Source organism: Thunnus thynnus, chromosome 23 (genome assembly GCF_963924715.1).
Source record: "Thunnus thynnus chromosome 23, fThuThy2.1, whole genome shotgun sequence".
NCBI classification, from domain to species: domain Eukaryota; kingdom Metazoa; phylum Chordata; class Actinopteri; order Scombriformes; family Scombridae; genus Thunnus; species Thunnus thynnus.
The window spans coordinates 211,871-239,843 of NC_089539.1; the positions used below are offsets into that span (position 1 = coordinate 211,871).

At 40.1% G+C, this 27,973-nt stretch overlaps 1 protein-coding gene across 2 annotated transcripts; it reads left to right on the forward strand.

The window, feature by feature from the left end:
• Positions 1–4,595: 4,595 nt before the first annotated feature.
• Positions 4,596–24,758, forward strand: tmbim4 (transmembrane BAX inhibitor motif containing 4). Of its 2 annotated transcripts, none has more exons than XM_067582324.1 (7): positions 4,596–4,718; positions 9,125–9,233; positions 17,894–17,999; positions 18,295–18,328; positions 18,415–18,532; positions 18,640–18,685; positions 21,516–24,758. In XM_067582324.1, the coding sequence occupies exons 2-7, from the start codon at positions 9,196–9,198 to the stop codon at positions 21,720–21,722; spliced, it is 549 nt and encodes a 182-aa protein (XP_067438425.1). In that variant the 5' UTR covers positions 4,596–4,718; positions 9,125–9,195; the 3' UTR covers positions 21,723–24,758. The 2 variants fall into 2 exon arrangements, with proteins under 2 accessions (XP_067438425.1, XP_067438424.1); XM_067582323.1 differs by lacking the exon at positions 4,596–4,718 and adding an exon at positions 5,991–6,182.
• The last annotated feature ends 3,215 nt before the right edge of the window (positions 24,759–27,973 follow it).

Sequence of the window (27,973 nt, forward strand, 5' to 3'; positions counted from 1 at the left end):
ACGCCGGAGGGAGAAGGCAGGTTGCCCGCATGCTCCTACCTCTCGTTTTCAGCCTAGTGCAGTCCCCCAAGTCAGCTCTAATAGCCAGTCATCTTCCATGCAGTTGGGAAGAGCCCTTCTCACTCCAGCTGAGCGTCAACGCTGAATCAAAGGGCGACTCTGCCTGTATTGTGGTCAGGTTGGCCATTACCTCACCACCTGCCCCCTCCAGCCAAAAGATTAGGCTCATCAGGTAGTGGAGGGGCCCTGATGAGCCGGACCTCCATCTCTTATTCAACTTCTCCCTCTCGTATGGCGTTTAATGCTACGCTGTTCTGGCACTGTGACTCCATTCCCCTTTTGGCTCTGGTGGATTCAGGGGCTGATGATAATTTCATTGACTCTACTTTCGTTACTCAAGCAGGCATCTCCCTGGAAGCCCTTCCTGCTCCGAAAAATGTCAATGCCCTGGATCGAAAGCTTCTGGCCCAGATCGTACAGTCGCCCTCGCCCTTGTCTTGTCAGGTGACCACCGAGAATCCATTCACTTGCTTGCTGAACCTCCTGACCTTTCGTCTGTTCCATCAGTCTATCACGACATGGGAGAAGTATTTAGCAAACAGTGAGCCCTTTCTCTACCCTCGCATAGACCTTATGATTGTGCTATTGACCTACTCCCTGGTGCCCCCTTACTTTCCAGTCGTTTGTACAATCTCACGCCCGAGAGGGAAGCCATGGAGAAATACCTCCATGACTCCCTCTCTGCTGGATTAACCAGACCTTTTTCTTCCCCTGTAGGAGTGGGTTTCTTTTTTGTTGAAAAGAAGGATCTCACTTTATGTCTCAGTATAGATTTTTGTGGCCTCAATGACATCACCGTTAAAAACAAGTATCCTCTCCATCTCATTGACTCTGCTTTTGACCCTCTCCCAACTGTGTTTTCCAAACTAGACCTTTGCAATGCCTACCATCTCATCCGCATCAGAGAAGGGCATGAGCGGAAAACATTGTTTAACACTCCCCTTGGCCATTTTGAATACCTTGTTATGCCTTTTGGCCTAACCAACTCTCCGGCTGTTTTCCAGGCCCTGGTCAATGACATCCTACGAGACATGCTCAACCACTTCATCTTTGTGTATTTTGACGACATACTAATCTTCTCCTGGAACATGGACCACATTCAACACGTCAGGTTAGTGCTACGCTGACTTCTTGAGAACAAGCTATTTGTAAAAGCTGAGAAATGTGAGTTCCGCATGACCTCTGTGAGTTTCCTTGGTTTCATCATTGAGCAGGGGCAGGTGAGGATGGATCCAGCCAAGATCCAGGGAGTGGCAGAGTGGCCCAAACCTACATCACGTAAGCACAGGGGTGAAGCAGTAATTTTAAAAGTGTGGGGGTTCTAGAGGTGGGACATGCGCACGGCAACCCCTCGCCTTCGAGCCCTGTTCCAGTCTCAACATGCCAAATCAAAATGAATGCCATGCATTTAAACAAATTTTTCTACTACTATAGTTGTAACCACTGCTTCAGCTTATCATAAAATAATTACTGAGACCATATGAGTGTAACAGCTCAGCAGAATTTATTTAGGGTCTGGTAGCAGTTTACTACTTACATCCAGTTATTTGTATGAATTGCTGGACTGGAGCATAGCTATCCTTTTTATACTTAAGATAATGAATTCCATTCAATTTTATTCATATAGTGCCAAATCAACAAAAAGTCATCTCAGGGCACTTTTCACACAGAGCAGGTCTAGACCATACTCTTTAATTTACAGAGAGAGACCCAACAATTCCCCCATGAACAAGCACTTGGCGACAGTGGTAATGAAAAACTCCCCTTTAACAGGAAGAAACCTCAAGCAGAACCCAGCTCTCGGTGGGCAGCCATCTGCTTTGACCGGTTGGGTTGAGAGAGAGAGAAGAGGGTGGGGGGGTGGGTACACAGAGAAGCAGAACAACAACAGCAACAACAACAACAACAATAGATACATGACTAGCAACAACAAACAGCAATAACAGCAGGAACAGCTGGAGAAGGACAGAAGAATCACAGAGTATCTTTATCCTACTTCCTTACATATCTTATAGACATGAAATTAAAGGAAACTTACACTTCTATTAAAATGAAATTGACAGTTATAGATGAATAACAAATTGAACCCTGTTAACAAATCAGTATCTTCAAATAATTGGCTTAATAACATTAACAATTACAGGTTTAACCTGAAAATGTATTATGTTGCTCTTAAAACATAAAGAGCCATTTCTGAGTCCATGGACTAGTACAATCTAAACTGTCTTCAATTAAAAAAAAGTGTATCTTTTAGTAGGAATCCAAAGGGGACCTTTAATTGTCTTTAATTGGGAAATCAAATACTTAAAGTTGTCCAGGAGGTTTTGTATCAACAGGCGTCAGTTCCTCTCTAATAGCCACAGAGAAGAAGCAGTCCCTCTTCATCCGAAGTCCACCTCAAAGCTAACAGGAGAATATCACATAAGCAGGTGATTTGAGGCTAGTGAGTGCAGAGAGTGAGCAACTAGCTCCCACAGGCTAACTGCCACACCTACAACCATCTGAACCCTTTTTAAGCTCAATAATAAATAGTAATATTACTGTGGTCTAGCTTTAATACACAATACAAACTATAGTTCATTCTAACTTATATTAAATGCAAAACAGACATGACTCCCTAACATAAGAAGTAAAACTATGACGTCTTAAGCAACATATTCCTTTGACATTTAGCTTTAAATAGCATGAACTATGTGAGTTTACATTCTGGACACAGAGGTAACTTGTACATATTCTTGCCAAAGTCTGCCCAGCATGGTGGCTAATTAGCGATGAGCTTAACTCACGATTAGTGATTAGCATGCTATTAAACATGAATTTGGTCGTTAAGATTTTACCATAAGGCAGGCAACACATTGCCATAAGACAGACAGATGTTACACATCTTAAATATGAATGCTCAACTTTGTCTATGACATTTAAAAACGACAATAGAAAATTCTACATTACAAACTGGTTAAATAGCTGTTTCATACCTCTGATCTGTTATTCTCTAATCTGTTATCACAGCTAGCAGCGAGTAACAGAAGCACCGTTGCTGAATGCACAAACATAACTTTACTGGACTTCAACTGTTTACTCTTCTGTGGCCTGGTGGGTTGGTCAAATGGCTGTGATTGGCTGGATGGCTGTTCAATTAATCTAATTTGATCAATAGGTTTCTCATGTATGGGAAACTCAGTTTCGTTTCATCAATGACTACCTCAGGAAAAAGTGGGGGGGATGGAATTATGTTTTTGTGAAAGTGCGGGTGTCACAACACCTGTAACATCCACGGCTGTGACGCGCCTGTGAAAGCAGTTACAGTGGTTCCTTGGGTTTGCTGACTTCTACTACTAGTCTACTCCGAGACTACAGCAGAGTGGCAGCCTGCCTCACACAACTAACCTCCACTGCCACTCCTTTCTCTTGGACTTCTGAGGCAGACACTGCTTTTGCCACATTAAAGCAGCTATTCACCACAGCCCCAGTTCTGACTCACCCTGACCCTTCGCTGCAGTTAATTGTGGAGGTCCTAAGACATCTCAGTGGGGCCCATTCTCTCACAGCGGTCCCCAAAAGATTCCAAGTTGCACCCATGTGCCTTTTTCTCCCGGTGACTCTCTGCTGCTGAGCGCAACTATGATGTGGTTATTTGTGAGCTGCTGGCAGTGGTCCTCGCATCGGAGGAGTGGAGGCACTGGCTGGAGGGGGTGGAGCAACCATTTGTAGTGTGGACAGATCATAAAAAACCTTTCCTACCTTTGCTCTGCCAGAAGGCTCAACTCCCGCTAAGCCTGGTGGGCATTATTCCTGGGTAGATTCAGCTTCACCCTCACCTATCGACCTGAATCTCATAATACTAAGCCAAATGCCCTCTCCCATCAGGTTGATCCGGAAAGACCCGACTCCAAGACCATACTTCCTCCCTCATGTGTGGTCGCAGCAGCAACAGGGGAGATTGAGACCCTTGTCTGAGAGGCACAGCATTCCCATCCAGATCCAGGTAACCAGGTAGACCTCCTAACCATTTGTTTGTGCCTGATCCCATTAGGTCCCAAGTGCTATAGAGGGGGCACTCGTCCAAACTCATTGCACCCTCACCTTCATTAAGCAACACTTTTGGTGGCCCTCCATGTCCCCAAACACCAGAGCCTTCGTGTCTGCCTGCTCTACCTGTGCCCACAACAAAACATTCCACCAGTCCCCTGCTGGTCTGCTGCACCCATTGCGGGTTCCAAGCCACCCCTGGTCCCACATTGCCCTGGATTTCGTCACTGGCCTGCCCCCATCAGAAGGTAACACTACAATATTGACTATTGTTGACCGTTTTTCCTAGGCTGTCCATTTCGTCCCTCTCCCTAAATTGCCTTCAGCCACAGAGACTGCTGACCTGCTTGTCCTCCATGTGTTCAAGCTCCATGGCATACCCAAGGACATTGTATCTAACCGGGGCCCACAGTTCTCCTCCCAGGCCTGGAAAGCCTTCTGTCAGGCTTTGGGGGCCACTCCCAGCCTTTCCTCCGGGTACCACCCTTAGTCAAATGGGCAGATGGAGCGGGCAAATCAAGATCTTGAGGCAGCTCTGCATTGCATCACTGCTTGCCACCCGTCCTCCTGGAGCAAACAGTTGCCCTAGGTAGAATATGCCCACAACACCCTCACCAGCTCTGTTACAGGTATGTCCCTTTTCATGGCTTCTCTGGACTATCAACCTCCCCTTTTTCAGTGTTCAGGAGGAAGAGGTTGCTGTCCCCTCTGTCCAAGCCAACCTCTGTCAATGCTGCCAAATTTGGAGGGTGGTACGGGCAGCTCTCCTCTGTACTGCAGACCGTAACCGGCGTCTCGCTGACCGTCACCATACCCCTGCTACTACTTACCAACCTGGCCAGAAAGTGTGGCTTTCCTCCTGTGACTTGCACCTGCAAGTGGAGTCCTATAAGTTGGCATCCCGTTACATTGGTCCATTTGAAGTTGAATCATTAATCCCACTGCTGTCACATACTATATGCAAAACAGCTTGCAAGCTTATTAAATCTGTATCTATGGAGCTGTGTAAAAGTTAATCATGGAACTTTTCTAAGAAATGGAACAAAATCAGCTGATGAATCATGGCAGACAGGCTGGAAATAAAGCTGCTAATGTTATTTCATGGATAGGATCCCCTGATTAACTTTCACACAGCTTCATGAATACATATTTAATTAGATTTCAAGCTGTTTAAGTATTTTTCTCAGTAACATTGGCAGTAGCAGGTGCTAACAGGCTATGCTAACAGTGTGTCAGTTGTGTTGCATTAGCAGCAATCTGGACCGAGGAGCTGCCAACCAGCCTAAGAAAACTTCAACTGTGGTCCCAAAAAGAACACTTACCAGTTCAATTTTACATATAAAAAATGAAGTGCAAGCCACTATCTTGCTTTACTTGACAGCATCCCATGATGAGCATGAGCATGAGCATAACATCAGCCTGGGCAGGAAGGCCCGCCCAAAGCCAGTTGATTGACAGCTTGGCCCTTGGCAAAATCAAAAGGGAAATGCTAAAGCAATAGGGAAAAGCAAAAGCAGTAGGGAAAAGAATAAGGAAAAATAAAGGGATAAAAATAAATAAATGACATTATATTAAAATAAATACATATACAATTACAAATATAAAGAAAAAATATTTATATGCAATAAATATATATATATATTTAAAATATGTAAAGAAATATATACAGAAAAAAATGAACAAATAAATGTGAAAATATATATGAAAATGCTTATAATTATTATTTTATATTTTGTTGTCTTCATATTTCCACATTTGTTCATTATTTTATATATTTCTCTTTACATTCCCACATTTTCTATTTACTTATTTATTCTTTTATTTATTCCTCTTTATATTTCCACATTTATTTTCTTATTATTTCACAGATGTATTGTTTTTTTATGGCACTCCTGTGACTCCATACACCTACAACACAGCCTTTCCCTGACCCTTCCGTATTCTTATCAATCTCCAGTGACTACATTTCTTCATCTAGCTGAGAAAACGTTGTAGTAAGACGATGAGTAGTGAAAAATACCCCAGGTCTTCAATTGAAGACGATTTTAACTATGGCACAAATGTTGCTACAGCCAGTGTCCAGATACGTATGGGTAAGTAAAGTTATTAATTTGACGTCTGGGTCGTAACGTAATGTTGACAGCTCCTAGCCACGTCAGCTAGTTAGCTTAAACGTTACGTTAATTATTCTACTCTAGAAATGTAAATGACCGCCATTGTTCTGTCTTTATTATAGCTATCGCTACGGTTTCCCAAAAGGCGAGCATAATGTTAGCTGAATATTAGCTCTGGCTCTATAGCTAAGTTACAGTTAAACCGTAACTACACAATGCTAATGGGTTAGAAGCACCACATCCTGTAGCCCTCACTGGTAGCGTTAAGTTAAGTTTAGGTTATATTGGTTCAAACTCAGCATGGCCATGACTGTAAACACATCCAGATGTTAGTATTCACACACAGTAACGTATAACGTTGACTAATGATCCAGATTGAACAAACGTTAATGCAAGCCGATGGTATTTTCTCACACATGAACAGGTTGCATCTGGTTTAGAAATAAGCAGGGGCGGAGCTAGACTCTCAGCACAGAGGGGGCAGAGCATTCTTGAGGGGCCCTTCTGATTAAGTCATTTTAAAATTCACAACTGTAAAATAGCTGATATATCCTGTCCATAAACACAAATTATGACTAATTGAGTCAAGCAAGCCTATGTCGAAGAAAAAACAGTGAAGCCACCTTGTCGGATAAGCTTGTTCTGAAAAACAAAAAAAGAAGACAGGTTGTCAGCCGCATTCAAATGTTTCAGCACTGAGGACAGCATGTGGTGCTCCTTGTGAATAGATTAACGAGTGGTTCAGCACTGATAGACAGCAACAGGCCAGGTGCACTGTCTCAGTACCTTGTCTCTCGTACTGAGAAATAACATAAACATGAAATAGACACAGTAGTCTACAACACTGTAAGGCCTATTCAAACATAAATAGACACAGTGGTCTACAGCACCACAGGCAGTGACACAGACAGGTGTGTCAAGATGTAGTAAGCATGGAGTTAAACAACAGATTAACATTCTGACTGATTTCTTCATAACTAAAATTTAAGTTAATAAAGACTAATTATGGATGTTTGTATCTTTGTTGAGCCCTGAAAAGATGAGAAATATTTCCCAAGAAAAGAGCAGTGCAATCAGAGAAAAATCAATTGCCTTTTTACCTGTTTTATACATTTTATCATCTTGTGACCCCACACATTTATCAAGGTTAGCTAAATTAAGTTAAGCACTCAAAATTAGGGCTGTAGTCAACCATAGAACATTTTGGTCGACTGAAATTTAACCCCCTTTACCTTTCAGCACTTGGGGAAATTACAGATTACAGACACTGTAGCCTGTTCTGTACATTTATTGCCAGACTGACATCATACTGCTAATCTTTTCCTCCGCTCCACTCGCATTCACTGTCACTTTTCTGCCGCTCACTCTTTCCCACCCGCTACGTGCACATATTACACAATGCCCTTCTCCTTAATGGAGCTATGCTACCAATAGTTTCCCAGGCAGTGACACAGAGGTTGACTCACATATCGGAACAGCGCTGCACAGAGGCTCCCAAACACTATTGATTTCTGAATGAATGGATATTCGGTGATATTTTTGGCATTAAAAAATATTTTTTTGGACTGGCATGGGTTCTTGTTTTTATAATTACAGGAGAAACACTGATTCAGTAAACGCTCAGTATGTTCTGTAAACGCTCAGTAAACGTTGAGTACAGGTAGACCTAGCCATCCTCATTAGCTTGGGCGAGTTCAAAATTGTGAAAACAACAGGGGTGTTTTGGATACAAACCCGTTTTCAGCGGGAATTGTTAGTCTGTCCCTCCCGCCGCAGGAAATAATGGATTAATCCTGGAAGGCTACTGATGTAGCACTTTTCTCCTTATGAAAGTAACACAGCAATTATTTGACCAATGAGAATTTGGTTGGATGAGAGCATATCAACCAACTAATCAACCAGTCGATCAGGAGACTACAGCCCTACTTATAATAGCAGTGTGGTCAGACAGGTCATCGTAAAGAAATAAGGTTACACAACATTATATTCAATTAGAAAAACTCTTTATGTTCTCATCAAAAAGAAACAATGCACATATCATACTGTAGATACATGACTTACACGCATTTCTTTATTCTTTAAGAGTTTTTGTTCATGTCACAAAGTATACTGCATGTATCAAATACACAACTTACTCTTGTTTTCTATATCCACGAATGAATTCTCACAAGCAACAGGTAGACAGAACTGCACAGGCTCATTCTCAAATCACACACAGTCAACAGATGACTTAACCAATTATAAATGCAAAATTGGGGAAAATCCACCTTATTCAAGGCTTCGGCTGGCAGTCCCAGTACAAGATCCAGTACATAATGTAATTTCCATGAGTTATGGAAATGTTTCACTCACCAATTGTTGTCCCTGCTCAGCCTTTAGTTTAGTGTGGTCCATTATAGTGAGGTTGGATAGTCTGGCCTCATCCATGCACAAACGCAAATAGCTCTTAATGAGCCTCAGATGGCTGAAACTTTGTTTTGTGAGTTTCATTCACCACAAACACAAAAACACGAATAGCTCATATTTTGGCTAAAATTTTCAGCCAAGTTAGTCATAAACTTTGAATTGCTGCTTCTGCAGTCTCTACTTCCCACGGAGTCAATGAGCGGAAATACAGACAGCGTCACTCTGCCATTGCAACCCACATCGTGGTCAGAGGTGGGATTACACCCATAGTGATAAGAACAACTATAGAGAATGAATTGAAAAAGCGAGAGTTAAACTCTACTATTCCTGCTGCACTCGCGAATTGGGTCACAAGCTGCGTCCCCAGCAGGGCCCCTACTGAGCATGGGCCCTAGGGCGGTCGTCCGCTCTTCCATCGCAGTCGCTCTGCTTATGGAAACAAGTGTAACTTGTACATTCAGCTGAGGGTTCAGCTACTGTAACACTGTGTCTCCACTGTTGTTTTTGTTGATCAGACTTCCTGAGGAAGGTATACACCCTCCTGAGCTTGCAGATCATTCTGACAACAGCAACCTCTGCCCTCTTTATGTTCTCTCAAACCATCAAGGAGTTTGTCCATGCCAGGTGAGCATCATCTTACTGTCATCTAACCAAAATGTGAATGACTAGTTGAGATATGACAGCCTCATGATCCACTTAAAGATCCTCTCCACTCATGTATTAAGACATACAAAAATACTCTGCTCTGACCAACAATGTGTGTTTTTCCAGAAAAAAAATATAATTACCACATTAATATCCCTAAAATGGCTCCTACTCTTCTCCCTCATTAAAATTCCAGAATCTATGAATATGCAAATATTTTTCATTTAACTTCTGGTTGACAGTCTGACACCCTCTCACATCTAAAGACAATGTGTCATAAGTCATTGAGTTTAGTCACAGACTATAAGATTTTGCAAAGACTGGGGATCTTGCAGGGTCACTATTTGCAAGGACTACAACTACATTCTTTTGAAATTATTTCCCATTCTACTCTTGGTGAAAATTTACAAGAAGAAAAACTGTTAAACAATGGAGCAGAAACAGACGCCACTTATGGCCACAGCTGCCCTCGTGTGTGCAGTGGTTTGTTCTGAAAAAACAGCAGAAAGAAAAAGTTAATTAAAATTATTTCAGTTATAACTGAACAACAATAACTGTGAAGAGAAACAACAAGCACATGCTGATTGTTCCTGTTGTTAACTCATTTTCATTCAGCAACTTTTTTTTTTTTTTTTACAAATAAATTTTTGGGGTCAACATTTCTTTGATTATATCAGCTAAGACAATCACATTTCAAAATGTGTCATCCTTTGTATTTTTACAACTTTAAAACAGCTACACAGTTTATACAGTTGCCCACAGAAACCACCTTCAACCATAAACTATCCTAGACACGGCATTTTGATTTTGTTTGGAAACCCTGCAAACTGCATGGAATACAGTAAAAACAGCAACAGACTGGATAATTACACAAAGGCAGAAAGTCACAGGTTTAACTCCTCCAACTGGCCCAAAATCATGTTTGAAAAACCAGTAAATACACAGCAGATACAGCAGCTGACAGAAAGAAGAAGTCATATTACACAGAGAAATATTAGATTTTTCTGGGTGAATAAATATTAATGTGACTTATAAAAAGGGAAGCTAAAGGGCAATGAGAATGCAGAGCTTTCAGGTTTCATCAGGAGTCATTAATAACACCACCAAGCACATCATGTTTAATTAGGAAAGTAATTAAAAAAAACATGCACACAAAGGGCAGTCATTTACTGCATGTTGTCATTAGAAACTGACACTACACTCAGCTGATAATTAGCCTGATCAGGCACCGTCAGTAATCGATGCAAACGCACAGTATTAGACTGTAGACCATTAATCACACATACTAACAGCAGTCAACATCAGACAACCTTATCATACTTTAGCAGTAACCTAATGTTTCTGTAGTGGCGACAAAGTATTAAAAACCATAGATATTAGTAGTTTGAATTAAACTGAAGATCCTTGTGTTCTCTGGGGAAAATATTAATGTTTTGCAAAACCCCCTTTAAGAAATATGACATTAACAATTCCTGATGTGTCCGCAAAAACACACAACTCTAGAATACACAAGATAAAAGGCATCATATGTCAATAGCCTTCTTGTCAATTTGGCATCATTGTAATCCATAAAGATAAATTGTATTTGCGTACAAACTCACATTTGGGATTTTTTTTGCCTCAACTCATGACCAGCCTCTGCTGGTTAGCTGTGCTGTTTCAGTGGGAGAAGGCTGTGGGAATGAGAGGCGACCATTTCAAAAATTAGGATTTCTCACTAAAATATGTGCTGGTTGGCGGATCAGATGCATACCGAATTAAACACTGACTAATAACACTGTTTATTCACCATCTATCCACTGTTAATCACCAGTATGTGACTGTATATGAGAAATTTTTTCAGCCGTTACCTTTGTAACTACCTGGTTTGCTGCTTTCCGTTTGCTGGAGAGAGCCAGAAACTTCCAATAACATTAAATATGTGTGATTTGATCAGAAGGTTGAGAGGAAAAAAAGATGGACTTAAGACAGCATGGACAGAGTTTTGTGACCACCTTTCAAATGATTGATTGTGGAATGTTTTGTTTTCTTTTTGTGATTTTTTTTTTTTTTCCCATGGTGGCAAACATTTTGGCCCACCATGGCAAAATGTTACAACAGAAACACTGTAGAACAATACTTAAACTAGGAGTGTCGCTGATACTGATGATCACCATGATTTTTAAAAAATTAAATATTGATCTCATTTTAATGATACACATATGATAATATCATGTAAATAATCCCCTTAACCCCTTAACATTGCGACGGGCCATCACACTGTTAAGTACCCAACTATGCTATGTACACATCTCCTGTCTTTAAGTCAGTATTCATGCGACACATCTTTTAAAAGCTAAGATTCTTGTGATTCAATTGATGCAAACCATTTCAAGATACTCTTCAGACCACCAACAAAAAATTCACACTACTGTGCACACCTATGAAACCTCATATTACTCCACATTGGCAAAGGTCCAGTTGATCCAATCCAGTAAAATATTTAGTCCAAAGCTCATTATTACATCAACAAATATCCACGAACAGCTGTTGCATCATTTCAAATTAGACAGCAGATGTCCTAATCTTTCAACGTACTCGCCGTCATAACTTGTGTCAGCATGTATAGATTAGCCATGTCTTGGTATCAAAATGGTGGCTGCACTCTGGCCTTTTGATTGACACCCCGCTTGACACCCAATAGGAGCTTCTATGTCCTGTCCACAGCCTACAATAGCCAATGAGAGTCCGTGTTGAAAGGTGGTGCCTGCCCCTCTTCTTTCGCATAAAGACCGAGCCAATAGGAACAGATTCTGCTGATGACTGGTCCTACAAATAGCCAATGTAAATATGAAAATGACCATATACTGCTTTATTGCTTTTTATAGAGCCACAACATGGAAATTATGTACTGTATTGGTCTGAATATAAGACAGTTTTTTTATTGGAAATTCGTCTGAAAAAGTGGGGTCGTCTTATATTTTGGGTCTAGACTTTAACACGTGAATATAAATTCACAACAACAGATGGTGCCAAAAATCTGTAAAACAAGCACTCCCCTCCTGACTGAAGCGAGCTACTGTGTGTTACTTCACAACTAGCCTACAGTGCCATGTGCCTTAAAGATGGAGAGACAGTGATTGTCTCAAACGAAGTGGCTAAAACGTAGGTCAAGTTACCCAACAACTGAGTAACAGTAACGTAATGAGTTTTGTTGTCAACTCAATTACTTCACTGTCTCTCCTCTGCTGTGCTGGGTTCCGTGTGTGTATGGAGGGGCAGCCCTGCCCATGGTGAAACAGAGGAGAGGAGAGAAACTCAGCAGGACCATAACTGACAGCAAAATGCAGTAGAGCCTCACTGCGCTGAAATGAAACGAGTGCACATAAATTAGGTAAATATCATAAATAAACATAGTCCTATTGAGTTTTGCTGTCATTTATGGTCACGCTGAGTCTCTCTCCTCTCCTATGGGGCTGAGCACTCTGTGTGTATGTGCTCCACAGAGTGCAGCAGAGACAGTGAACCAGGTGAAGTACTCAGGTTGACAACTAACTACACTCATTACGTTACTGTAAGTGCAATAAAAGTTTTACAAGTAAAAAGCAAAGAGTAATTGAATGCAAGTTGTAAGTCTTTTTGTTGGCTCTATAGCACCCCGTAATTACTTTTTGCATTTTTTAGGTGCTAGGGGTGCTCGAAAACTCATGAAAATTTACACATGCATCAAAGGTGGTGGAACTTGATATCTGATATGGGCATCAGGTTTGGTTGTGGCAAAGTGGCTCGAGGGTGCCCCCTAGAAAATTTTTAAAATCAGAGCCCCAGTATTGATACGATGGCTGCCACTTCCTCCGACGTGCACGTGGTGTGAGGGCCCGTTCATCACTGTTTGCAGCCTTAATTATTATTATTATTATTATTGTTATTATTATTATTATTACTATTATTATTATTATTATTATTATTATTATACACCATTGCATTTTTGAGGGACTTAGGATGCTCGAAAAACTGGCACAACTGCTGAAAATTGTGAAGTTCTGTAGTGATTGGGCTCGGGCGTGGCCAACGGGCATCCCCAAACGCAGGACCATTTTGGAACAAAGTTTCTTTCATGTTCATGAAATTTGGTGGGTTCATTGCTCTCATCATTCTTGACAGAAAATGTATTTTTTTCAGATTTTTTCATCCAACAGAAAGTCAGCCATTTTGGATTTTGTGCCTCAATTTTCATTTTACGAACACATTTGAGGCCTTTAGGATGCACGAAAACTCACAAAACTTTGCACCTATGTTCAAACTAGCAAATATTTCAGTTAGTATCACAATTGGGCTAGGGCATGGTTTTTTGGCTCTATAGCGCCTCCTAATTACTTTTAGCATTTCTGAGGTACGAGGGGTGCTATATCCATTTCAGTTGTCTTCTGTTAAATGTATTGCTGCAACAATAGTTCACTTATGTAGTATTGCATTAGCCATTGTCACTAACATTGGGGCTAATTCCCTTCACTTTAATCAGCTGGCAGCAAGCAAGACATGGGAACTTGGCTTGGGTCTTGAGGAGTTGTAGCATTTATTCACTGACAAATAGCCTAAACTGTACACACATTGCACTGTTATATTCACACCTATAGTATTAACTTCATACTCTTTGCTCTAGTCACCAGCCTTACCGTCACACACATGCTCTCTCTCTCTCTCTCTCTCTCTCTCTATCTCTCTCTCTCTCTCTCAACCGCACACTTGTACGCATACAACAAATACGACCATGTTGAAATTGAAGTTTAACAGAGTTACACTGAGCGGAATGGGTGGAGACTACTTAGCTGGATGGGTGGTGACGGTGTACTGGTGACAGCATCCTTCAAAAACTTGCTGTTGATCACATCACATTCCCATTCCCTGTATGTCACTTAATTTAGGTTTAATTTTTTCAGGCGAGAATGTAACCATGTAGATTCCCAATATGTGGTCACTTCATCCAGATAACATCTGTTTGGAAATTTGCTCCTTGACAGGACAGAGTTCCTCTGTCCTGTCAAGTTCATAACTACAATTGTTAGTTTTGCTGCTTAAATGCCCCACAATATTTGCTGCGGTGACATCACTGCGTGCATGGAAACATTTACAATTAGGAAAGCAGCCTCTCTAATCTTTAAAGTAAATTGTTAAAGACAACATTCATACATCAATACAACACACAATAAAGAAATCACTTGGACAGCTTGTGCTGCTCGACATACTTTAAAAAGCAATATATCCTACAGGGACTGGTAGAGGTGGAGTGTAATGTTAACAGAAAGCGACTGCATCACTTTCTGGCTCTTTCGGGCTCCACTATCTTTAAGCACAGGGTCTATTTTTGCCAGACTGGTTCGGACACAACAGAAAAAAATAAATTATTGCAACAACACAAATGGGTGTTGGGTGGGGGTGCTGCACCTTGAGGTGGGGGCACCCCTACTTCTGTGGCTACGGTCAGGTGGGTGTGATGAGGTCTTGGCAAGTTCAACTCAGGAATACAAACTGATGAGGACGAGAGGACGCTTAATAAAATAAAACAAAATTTAATATAGACTGATCTATTCATTTTATTACATTTATTTTTATTGAAATGCCGTGATATCTGTAGAGCCCTACAGACAGTGCTGTTGTTCTGCCCAGTAAAAACATGAAGCTTCACATTCAGACAAACTAATGTGGCAGCTACAATTATTAGATTTCTGTGAGACCAACATGTATCTTCCAAAAGGAATTATATCATAAATCAAAATACTGTGGAGACATTAGAGCCAGTGGTAAATCTCCAAAGAGTTGCAGATCAGTTGAGCGGATCATTTTCTCCCCGGGATGACAATGGACATTGACTGTTTGATCATCTCAGGAGTCGGGCTGCTGGCAGCTGAGATGACTGCATGGTCCCGGCCAGTGGCTCCTATAGGCAGCTCCTCACATCTCCAAAAACGTTGCAGCAGGTTCACAAACAGGCATTATTTGGATAAACTTACCACAAATTGGGAATCTAAATGGTTACTTTCTCACCTGAAAAATATTAAAACTTAATAAAGTGACATATTAACAGGCCCACAGTGAAAATTACAACAACTTGTGGCCTTGCTCATCTCCTCCCTTGCGCAGTCTGAAGAAACAATGCATTGTGGGGCAGTTGAGTATGTCCAGTTAACTCATGCCGCATATGCAGAAATTCTTGTTAATCTAGTATACATCTGGGCATTTCTCGCATACACAGAATCCACATACTATGCAGTTGGAACGCACTACATACATCATACTTTGTATGAATAGTAGGTTAGTGCAGTGGAAACCACTGATAGTGATCACGTTACAGTGATCAACTGCTTATATGGTTCTTGCGAACACTGCTCGCTCTCTTCATCCACCCACTAGTTTGCTTGACCACAGCTTCTCTCTCTCTCTGATCGTCTTTTTAAAAATTAGTTGTGAAGCTTCCAGCAAAGCCTAACTTTACTTTTAACATTATCAAACAAAGAGAAATATCCTCCCCTCTTCCTTGTAATGTTTTTGTCTTCCCTCATGGCGGGGTTGTACAGCATTATAGGTTGTGTTTCTCCAAAAGTTGATTCTGTTTCAACTCTCTCAATGTGGTGGCCCTGCGGCCCCCACCTCTGCAACCTAAATGCACAATGCACAACCTGTCTGCTGGGAGACTGGTGCACATTGAAATCATGACAAGAAAAAGAAAAGGAAAAAGTCATTTTCTCTCAATGAAAAACGTAGTTTCCTTGAAACTTATATTAAACTGCCAAAAACGAGCCAGCAAGATGCAGCAGTGAAACAACAAGTGTTTGAAACAGCTGCACTGCATAGTGAAACAGTCAGTAAATAGTGAAGCTGGCTGTTTCATTACTTTATATTCATGTAAGAAATATACAAAGGTCAATTAGATGATAATCTGCATGAGAAATTAACAAAAAGAAACAAAAAAACGGTTATAATAATCATCTGCTCGCAGTCATCAATCTGATCCGGACAGATATGATCACTATAAGCGGTTTCCACTGTATGTGATTTTGAACACAGCTGTAGTCTGGGTCACATTCTTTTAGCCACATTCTTTTAGCAGTGTGCACATGAATGTGTCCTTGGCCACACTGAAGGACCGCCTGCTCAACTGACGTCCTCTGTGTAAACTGAAGTATGTACTCATTTGTGCACCAAACAAGAAGAAGAAGCCACAACAACAGGCAAAATGGATTCTCGTGGATGGAGTACACATGAAACGTGCTGTCTGATTTCCATTTGGGCTGAAGAGTTTTGATTTTGCCCATGCGTCAAGGTCTTTACAACTTCTTTTAATTTCCAGCGGAATAGGCATGGGAAGTGCATTAATGCCTCCTGCCGATTTAAAAACAACAATGCATTTGGTCTTGGTCTCATGTTGCACATGTTTATTTGCTTATAGAGCGGAGAAGTGAGATCCGATGACAAGTGGTCACTCAAGACACATGTAAAGACGCATTCTAATGCCAGGTGTGAACTGATGTACTTAGAACTGTCCACTTTTGATTGGGTCACCTAAGACGCATGTTAATGCCAGATGAGAATAAGTCAGTTGGCCTCTTTACATAATCTCGGATGAAAATGGGAATTTCCCTGAGAGCTTTGCCAAACTGAGAAATCCCTGTTTTCATCAGAGATAGTTTTAACATAAAATTAAGCGTTCTTCAATGACCATATAGAACAGAAAGTTTTTACTCTCCCCAACGTTTCACACTGTGTTTTGTTTTGTATTTATCACGTCAGTTTCCTTATTCACTCTGATCTCTTGCACATTCATAAAAGCTGGTCAGAAATAGATTGTCTGCTGTGTGGGAATTCTATATAGTAGAAAAAAATGGCCTAAGTTTTGTAACCTTCTGCACATTTTCATTTGAAATAGTAGAAAAAATGTCATAAGGTTGTTTAACCTGCTATACTTTATTTTTATTTGAAAAAATAGAAAAAAACCCATAAGGTTCTACAACCTGCTGCACTTTATTTTTGGTTTGAAAAAGTAGAAGAAATGTCATAAGGTTAAGTAAACTGGTTCACTTTATTTTGTTTTCATTTGGAGAAGTTGTTAATCTGTTTAGTATTTTATACTTTGAGTTGTTTTTTAACCTCTTAACATCCACTCCTTTTTTGGAATTTTGCCAAAATGGCATACCCAAATGGAAAATCTTATAACAGATAACTGTGTGGCCAAAATGCATGTATTGGGCTTCATTTGAAAAGTAAAATCGTCTAGTTTCTGGAGAAGCGCTTGTTTAGCGTGTGGCTAGAACAGATACATTTTTTAAATTAATTAATTGATTTGTTTTTTGTAGGCTGTTAATTATATCAGACATCAAAAAGAAAAGAAAATCAATATCGCCTGGGATTGGCAGGTCAGGCTTTTAAAACAATTGGCAATTGGAATCAGCCAAGGAAAATGTAATCAGTCCATCCCTAGTAGATTTGTATAGTCCCCTGTTGAATGTTTTCAAGTACATGATACACATCCTGTGTGTTTAAGCATCTATTCTAACTTAAAAACTGATGTTGGTTGTGTACATCTTTTATGATTAATCTGAGTATTGGATACATGAAGCTTATGTTGGTCATGATGTCTGACTGTGGTCTGGTTTCCTCCTCAGTCCTGCTGTGGTTTTGGTCTCTGCCCTGGGCTCTCTGGTTCTGCTGTTGGCCCTGGCCATGTACAGACACCAACATCCAGTCAACCTCTACCTGCTGCTTGTATTTGTAAGTCTTCCTTGTTTCCAGTCTGTTAAATAGTTAATCTCACTAGCCCAACATGCATAGAGCTCAACTAAGAGTATGTCAAAGAACATAAAATTTACATAAGCTGGTTGGTGAATCTGTTAAGACGGAGCTACACTACAATAAACTGTCATGCATTTGTTTCCATATTCACCAGTTTAATTTTGTGATTCTAGATTAACTGCTCAGTGACTGTAAGCTTTACAGTAGCTGGTTATTTGATTATAGCTCTTAGCTGGATAGTGTGTAAGTGCTACTAACTGTGTGTTGTTTACAGACTCTGCTGGAGGCAGTGTCTGTGGCCACAGCTTGTAAGTAATTTGAAAGTAGTCTGTCAGTTCCCAGTGTTTGAGCCTGTTGGTAGACTGTTCTAACTGCAGAGTTTTTCTCTCAACAGTGACCTTCTATGAGTACTCCACTGTGCTGCAAGCCTTGTTCCTGACCTGTGCTGTGTTTGCTGGACTGACAGCCTATACCTTCCAGTCAAAGAGAGACTTCAGCAAAATGGGAGCAGGGTGAGTGCGTCATGGCTGCCACTCACTGCTGATAACCTGCAAGCTGCTGTATCACTCCTCTAGAGGGAGCCACTATCAGACTTACAGTACCTGATGTGTCCTTACAGACTGTTCTCCTGGCTGTGGATCCTCATCATTGCAGGCTTCATGAAGGTGAGTGGAACTGCCTGACACTGATGTGCCTGTTTCAATTGAAAGAGAGAAACACACTGTCAGAGGGACTGAAAGAAAGAGGGAGATAAAAATAGAGAAAATTATTGTGTTCAGACCAAAAACAGCTCTCCAGGGGCTGTGTAGGTGTGGACATGTTGCTACAGGTGAAATATGAACCGGTAGGTTTGGTGTGAGTAACAGATCCATGAGTGTGAAGGCTTATCAGATACCAGAACACTGCATAGTGGTCTATGATACTATGAGATACTATGATATTATGAGACAAAATTTTACAGTTCTGGAAAGACTCTGGTCAATATGTATCCAATATGCCTCTCTTTATAAAAGTTTCCTCAACACCTCCCCTCAACAGTGGCCTAACACTCGCGGTACCCATGAAGTGTAGGCTACAAACCCCATGGCCACAAGGACATTTCAATAGGTAGACTACATGTGTGGTCCTTCATGTGATTCTGCCCCTGACTTTAATTTTTCTATCTGTGTGGGTATGTAAAAAATGGTCCCCTCTTATCATGGCATTATAGTTCACACAGTTGGAACAATGAAAAATTCCCAGGAGAAGAGAACTTTAAAAAACATTTAAAAAATGTTTAGGCCTAACATAAAGATCTGTCTTAAAAGTCTGTCCCTCAAATTATTTGATCGCTCGGTAGCGAATATGGGAATGCTGACAAACTTGGTCCACAAGGTGAGAAGGACAATTTTACAGCAGAAATAAACATGTTTACAGCCTGGAACAAAAAACGGTTTTGGTCTCCATAACTAATTTCCCCATTCATGACAACTGTATGGGGGGTGAATTTTTGTATAACTCACCCATGTAAATTTAAATAAGGCTTAAATCTATGCAAAATTAAGGGCGTTGCTGCTTTGAGTGACGGGTGGGTGCTGTCACAGGCAAGTCCTTCTCGTCCATTATTTTTTACAGTCTATGCTTCATACTCATCACTCTGTCCAACATTCTCTTTACCTCCAACACACTCTTGACATACTCTTCCTTCAGGATTACCCTTTCCCAATTTCTCCCCCCATCCACACTATGGTAGAACAGTTTGAACCCACCTCCAATGCTCCTGGCCTTACTCCCCTTCCACCTGGTTTCTTGCACAGACAGTATACTTACCTTCCCTCTCTCCATCATATCAGCCAGCTCTCTCCCTTAACCAGTCATAGTGCCGACTTTCAGAGTTCCAACTCTCACCTCCACACTCCTACTCCTCCTCTCCCGCTGTCTCTGGACATGCCTTCCGCCCAACAGTAGCATAGTTTCCACCAGCACCAGTGGTGGCCGTTGGTAACCTGGGCCTCAACTGATCCTATAATATTATGACTCTCTGACCCAAGTCATATGTTCGATAAATTCATTCCATCATACAGGCTATCCACATGCAGTTCAAAGCAATGTAATTAACCAAACCTGTCCAGTGAAGACAAAACGTGAAAATGTGAACACGCTGGTACAGTAAAAAACAATGTTTTGTTAGTCATATGGGCACTTTCACTTCATTCAACATTATACAGGACAAAACAAGGCCAAACGCAAATGAAGTGGGAAATATAGTGCAGTAGCACATCTTCTTTGGGAGCGTTCAGTGTGGAGTGTGTGAGGTGAGTGTGCAGTAGAGAAAGAGACGTGGTGAGGCTGTGCTCAAGAAAGGCAGGAACGTATGCTGGACGTCAAAGCAGAGACAGGTTAGCAGTAAATGTTCAGTATGAGCTACAGTTTGTCAGAAAATATATGCTACCAGTCTTCAACAACCATGTTAAGTTAGATAGTTTTGTTTACTAGCAGCAGAGTATGTTGATGGAGTTAACATACTCTGGGCTATAACTTAGCCAGGGACTTAAAGCAGGGGAAACTGTAAAGCAGTTTGGTAAAAGAATGTCACTCCAAAAGATTCAACTATAAGATAATGACATAACAGAAGAAAAGTGTTACTCAAATCTGTTTATATTACTTATTTTGACTTTTGCAAGAGTTTAACAGAGCCATACTTTACTTTGAATTTCCTATTTTAGCAAACAAATAGGCTACCTAAAATCGTTCTTAACCACTTAATATGGTAAACAAATATAAACTAAGTATAAAATAAAAACAAAGTCATAATGCAAGGTTTTCTGTTTGTTTTTCAGTACAAATAATTAGTAAGAGCTCCACTGTGAAGACAGAGAAACTTTTGCAGAGGGGTTTTAATAAGATATTGTATGATAAATTGTTACCAAGGTAAATGTGACAGTTCACTGTGATATTGATTTTCAGTCAGTTCTCTCTATCCTGTGCTGTTATTACAGACATGTCTGAACTAAATGTGAACAATCAACTCACCCCTGATCTTGGCACATACTGCCAAGCTGCAATATTTAACCTGCATCTAGGGCTTATGGGAAATGCTGTCGTTAAAGGCCACAAAAACACATAAATACTGAATAAACAACCATGTTAGATTGATTTTAAATTGTTGACCACTTCTGCAGGAGTTTCCTCCAAGTTTGTGATGTTTTAAAATGGATGAAAGATTAGTGCAAATGGGTCCAGAACTGGTAGGGTTCAAGTTAATAACTAAACACGTGTTACTGAGCAAAAAAGAAATGAGGAGAACTCCTTTTCAGCATTGCCTGTGTAGTTAGATGTGTGTATGAGAGTGGTGTGTGTCACAAAATCAGCTCATCTGTCATGGTCATAAACTTAATAGGCAAAGTCCCTTCCCCTTTGGTCCCACCACACATCGTCCATATCACACATACACTAGTAAACCTGTAAAGCCTTCAGCCTGGTCCCTGCTTCCTGCTTACTCTGTTCTCTCTGCAGTTCTTTTTCAACAGTGACAGCACAGAACTGGTCTTGGCTGGAGCCGGAGCTCTAGTTTTCTGTGGCTTCATCATCTATGACACCAGCCTGCTGATGAAGCAGCTCTCCCCTGAGGAGCACATCTTGGCTTCCATAAACCTCTACTTGGACATCGTCAATCTCTTCCTGCACATCCTGCGTCTCCTCGATTCAATGAAGAAGCACTGAAAGCTGCAGCACCACTGCAAATTGCTTGGTTGTAAAAGAATCATCAATGTAAAAATACCTGTTTGTCCTTGGTGAACTATCTTCATGGACAGCTGCGCTACTTGCTTTCTTTTTCACAGCAGATATTTCACTTGTCATAGAAGGAAAGCACAGGTTGTACTAATATTGGCTCTGTTCTATTTAAATGTCTCAGTAGACACTGAATTGAGTCAACATGCACAATATGAGGACCCCAAAACCCAAGAAGCCAGATGAAGTTCGGCCATTAGTAATTTAATTTAATTACACCTGTGCTTTCCCTACTGTGACATTACAAAATGTCTTCCATGACAAAGGCCTATTTCTGTTTTTCACCTAACTAGCTTTTTAGATGATTGTGCTTTTGTAATATGTTAAGTAGATTTATATCAGTGCAGTTTTGTTCTAAAAACCAAAATGTACAGATCATATTGTGTGCCAGCTTAGTAACTTATAGATGCACTACCTAATTTTATATAGAGCGTTCAAGGGATACTGTGTATACATGTAGACGCTATCACTAGTGTGCTGCAGCTAAATATCCCTGTTGTCTAGGTGCAGGTGACCATGATGACGAAATGAGTCTTTTCCAAAAACACTGTCCAGGGCTTTAATGCAGGTTCAGTAGAACATGGGCTACGAACATGGGAACATGGGATTTGGTATCTGGAAAGACACAAAAATGATTAATCAATATTATGTGATGAAGGAATATTAGAACAGTAAGGTTCTGGTGTTTCTGCATCACAATACTGTAGAATGGGTAGAGTGGTGAAATGTAGCATTAGCTGGCTTATGCTGCCAACTATAGGCTTACATTGATGCAAGATAAATGGGAGAAAACGGTAAATACTGATAGAATAATCACAAATTAGTCCAAAGACAGCATTGAACAAATAATCCCTTGGGTATGAACAATAAATACGGCATATTTACCACACCAAACGGTCCAGTACTTAGAGAAAATATTAGCAACTTATCATTACTACTTAAACTAGCACCTCAACTAATTGTAGCTCACTTTTTTGTTGTCATGGTGTGAGAAAGACTGTCCTCTACACAGCTGCCATATTTGTAAACACATTTTTTTCTCTGTTTCAGTCCTCCATTCAGTAACAAAGATATTTCAGAATGGCCTTCAGTGTGTGTAAATCTCAGAACACTAGCTTGGTATTTCAGTGAACATGGGGGGGAACTGAGTTTTTGCAAAATGATGACATAAGCTGCCCAGTCGACTGTGTGGCAGTGAAGTAAAGAAGGATGATTTGTTGCCTCTATCTAACTTTTTTCTGCAATTGATCATTTTAAATGTTACTATAGTTGAACACTCAGCAAAGCTGGTGTCATTAATCTGTTTTTATGTTGATTTTATTAGATGACATCACTATCATAGAATTTTATCACAGCTGTACAGCAGCTTGAATGATGGTTAACAGATAGTATTCATGAGGCACAATTATATCACTATTTTATATGTGTTTCATTGTCTGACAACAGAAACAGGAAGAACAACTTAATGGTGAATTAAGCAGCATGAAACACTGACAGTGATTACAGAGAGCAGGAGGATAGGTTTAACAGGCTGACAGAGTAACCGCCTGTGTCCGTAGCTGCTCAGTCAGTTGTGTGGCACCAAAGTGAAGATGACATCTCAACTTTCGCTGTGATCATGCGTTTTAAATGTTGATATAGCCGATTACACGTGATCTGTATTTGTTCATTTTGTCAGACCACGTTGTGACCATAAAATTGTGATTTGCTCTGCTAGGCTGTCTCACGCCTTACAAGGTGTTAGCTGTGATGCAGTTTTGTCATTTGCCAAATTAAAATAGAGCGAAGAAGAAGAGATTTTAGCCGATGCAATTGATTTTCATACAAAAACAATGTTTGAAAATTGTTTGGCGTAGTGTTCATGTAGTCTCAGCCAGTCAGAGAGAGTTGCATGAGAGTGCTACATCACAGTGCTAATCCTGTTAGTTTTCTCAATGGAGAGAGGTGTTTTCCCTGCCAGGCCCACTTTACATACACACAGAGTGTGCTTTTCAAAATACAGTTGAGATTTACATTACCAGAGAGCTGCGAGGACGCTGTATGATATTGGGGACTATTGGATGCTATAATAAATTTAGAGAATGTATTTTTTAAAGTATATTTTCCCATCAGTATCTCTCAGTAGTGTTTTAGACCCTTCTGTCTATCATTCCACTTATTTACTCTCAAGCTAAATTTGTCATTGAATGTTTTCAGTGTTGTCACAAATAACTTTACAAGTTAATATCAAGTGCAAGATTCAAGTGCATGCCTGGCTTTCTTAATATCTGTGATTGTACATATTTTTATTGTGTAAATGTAACAGTGAACCATTTTTGGTATTGAGAGCTGAAAGTCTGAAATATGTGAAAATGAAAGAATCAGAATGCTTTATAGAAATACTGTGTCATTATCTACTGAGGAATCTCAAGCATCTGTTTGGGGACGTGTGTACATTATATTAAACCTGCAGTGTGGAACTTTTGCATATAAATGAATGTTACATTCAAGCCCTTGCCAAACGAGTTCACACAATGCTGATTAAGCCTATCATCGCCAGATAAAACTCTCTGTATTTCACAGTATACCAGAGTTTCTAATCTGGTGTCAGGTTTGACATTCACATGCTGGCCGGATGAATGCAGACCTCTGTTGGCCAAGCTGGCTAACTTCCAATAAGCTCTCTGCTAACTTGAATGGGGATAAAATGATTTAATTGTGCGACTCTTCTTCTAGACTTTCCAAATATTATCAGACTGAATGAATGAAATTCATTGCCTCAATTTTTCTTTATGAATGATTTAATTAAAAAAACAGTTTGCAATGTATATTTTGTTTTAAAAACTATAGTTATGCATTTCTAAAATGAGATGAAATTGACAAGAGTTTAAACCTTGTTGCTTATACATTCTTCATAAGGTTGTCACAGTCATGTGGAAATAAAGATTGCCATATTTTCCTAATGGAAAAAGTATGGGGGGAAAAGTATCAGTATTTTTGGATCTATCAGTTTGTCCCTCATTTTGACCTGTTTTTGTGTTTGTTTGTTGGTGTTCTGCTGGAATTTTTCTTGCTATTAGGTATACATAACAAGTTAAAAGAACAAACAAAACTAGTTTGTCTCACAATCCTGAGAAGGATTACTTCATTTGGACAGGAAGTTTATCTATACTGCCATCTGGGTATCACACACAAATTCTAAAGCTATTATTTGTTGTTGCATTTAGATCCATTGTATGAAAGACAGAGTACCTTTTATGCTAAGTTAAAAAGAACAAGGGTAATATTCTGTCTTTTGTAAGTACCTGAGAACATGTACAGACTTTTTTCCACAGATGTTGATGTACTTTAGCTTCATCATTTTTTATATTCATACAGTTGTTTGGCAACAGGAGGTGTGAAGAGGTGTCAATAACCATACCTTGTTGAGAAATAAAATTACAGAAAGAATTGGAGGTAACAGACAGGCTTTTTAATATTATGGGCAATGCTAAGAACCTTATTAGGCGTGTCATCAATGCCCTTTCACCCATTGATATAATGGCAAATTTGAAAAGAAAATACTCTGGCTGGAGAGCAACAAAAACTCGGACAATATCCTAACAATAGCAAAATATTTTTGTTTTGACATTTTGACCACTTACATCTTTAGAAAATCCAAAGAAGGACCACAAATTACTTTATTTTCCCTTTCCTCAAAACTGACCAAGGCTTTATTGTCATTTTAATACACTGATGCCTAAAAAATTTCTCTTTATAGTAAAGTGCCAATCGATATCTAATCTATCAATATTTTATGACATGCCTAATATGTATCTTTATCTATAAAAGTAAAAAGCACTTTTTTCTGGAATTTTCAGATATTGTCTTGAGAGAGTAATGTTTGTGTTTGAACACTCTCTTAACCCAACCGGCCAAGGCAGATGGCCGTCCACCTGCTTGAGGTTTCTTCCTGTTAAAGGCTCTGCTCTGAACGCTCAGTTTCCAACGTTTTTTTTTTACTTTCGGCCTGAGCTGACGTCAGTTTGTGACGGATTTCTTTATATGGACATCTGCTACATGCACTGCACGTGAGTTTGCTGCTCCGCTTTGGGAGTAGTTACGCCAAGCCACGACGCCATTACACAGCACAGCAAAGTAAAATAAGTCGTTAACCTGTTGGAGGTGTGCTGGTTGTCAGCAGCTCTTCATAAAACATCTCACTGTGGCTGTTTCTGCTTGTACTATTCCTCCCTGCATTATTTCTAACTGATCCACTGAACAAATAGCTCCGTATGTTGTTGTTTCGACTGGTTTTCTAGCCACTAACCGCTAATGAAGTTCCGCTAATTCAGTGAGGAACACGTTTTTACTTCCTGTAAATTCTTCACAATAAAAGTCTCCTGTTAGTTAGTCATTGAAAAGCTTTTAATTTGAAGCAGTAAAGCAGGAAATGTTTGGTTTGCATTGATGGCAAAGTTACACAACTCTGATACGTAAAGCTGACCAATCAGAACAGAGTTGGCTCATCAGGAGGGGGGCCTTAGAGAGACAGGAGCTAAAACGGAGTGTAAGAGAAACTGTGTGTACTGAGGGGCTGCATAAGCTAAATAAAGAGTTTTTTGAATTGTGAATCATGCCGAGCTACTCCAGTGGAGTCCCAGAATAAAAATATAGAGCTGAAATGAGCATAATAGGTCCTCTTTAAAGGTTCTATATGTAGGAATCAGAAATTCCTTCTCATTAGTGACATCTGTGGCCATTAAATGAGCTGCAGTCAACAACCTGGTGCTCGTGCTTGCATGCTCGCGCTATTGCAGGTGATGTGTTTTTCCTCGCTTACACTTCTCATTATTACATAAAAGATCTCTGATGTTGTGTTTTGCACTGTTTCAGGAAAGCATCTCTCACTCAAGCTCACACAAGCTGTGGTCAGGGAGCAACACACTGTGGCCAGGGAGCAACACGGTGCGGTTTTGTTGTGAAATGTGTGCCTATTATGACCTTTTGACTACCAAGAAAAAAAGGGGTAAGCTATGTTCTCCTGTTGCTCTGGAGCTTGTTTTCTGCTCCTTTGTTGAGGAAACAATGTTGTTTTAGCTGTGTGTGCGCTTGGGAGTGGGCAACTTGTCATTATGGGGTTGTTTAGTTGTGAAATGTGTAGTGGTTGACAGAGGCAGCTAGCTGTTTCATGAGCTGGAGAGCTAATATCTGCAGGGTGTTTCTAGGTGGATAACACCGTTTTTGTTGTGTTGTTATCCCAGTCATTTGTTGACGTTGGCGGGAGAGAGGCAAGACACACGGGAGCGCACAAAAACATCACCTCTATTGGATTTTCATGGAAAATCCGGTCCGGGTCTTTCACACAGCAATCAGTCTACAGGCTGTTACAGACAACCAAGAAAGTCAGGGAAGGTCTAATTTTTTACATTACATTACTACCCATTCACTCATTGGCAATAAAAAACAATTAATACATTGCATATAGAACTTTTAAGGCATATGTCACAAAAATTACAACCAATGTTTTGTTTCTAAACATGATTAAAACCTAATTTGACTATGACTAATTTGACTATGTACAATGTATTTTCCCCCTTCTTTTTTCCTACTTGTAGACCCATCGGGGGGACATTTCCTACATTCACTCACATATGGCAAGAATGAATTCCTGCCAATTGGTGCCTGCTACAGGTGTTAATTAAATACTTTTTAAAAAAATTAAAAGTCAGAGAATTTAATCTCCTGAATCAAGGCAGATAATAAAAGACAAGTAATTAAGGAATTTACAAAATATACTGTATCATTTCACCTGAATGTTAATACAATCAGCTATTTTGTAAAGGGAAGTCAACTGAACTCATTTTGAAATCAGGCTGCAACAGTAAAAAGTAGAATGCATGAAGGGTTATGAAAACTTTTAAGTCAGTGAATCATACCAGTTGTTGACATAGTATTCCTTTTTTCCAACTGCTTTCACTCTCAAGACATTGCTTTTTCCAAACTGAGATTGGCTGAACTAGTGTCCAAAGTGGAAGAACTCCCTCTAGATGTCCCCAGTTTCCTAAGATGGCAATTATCAATCGCTCCCCCATTACCTCTCCTACCTCCTCTAAAACACTTGACCTAGTTGGAAGAAGTTGAGCAGATTCTTCAGAGTGAAGATATGTGTGATGGTGATTTAAATTTTAAGTTTTTTAAGAAAAGCAAGTTTTTCATTCACC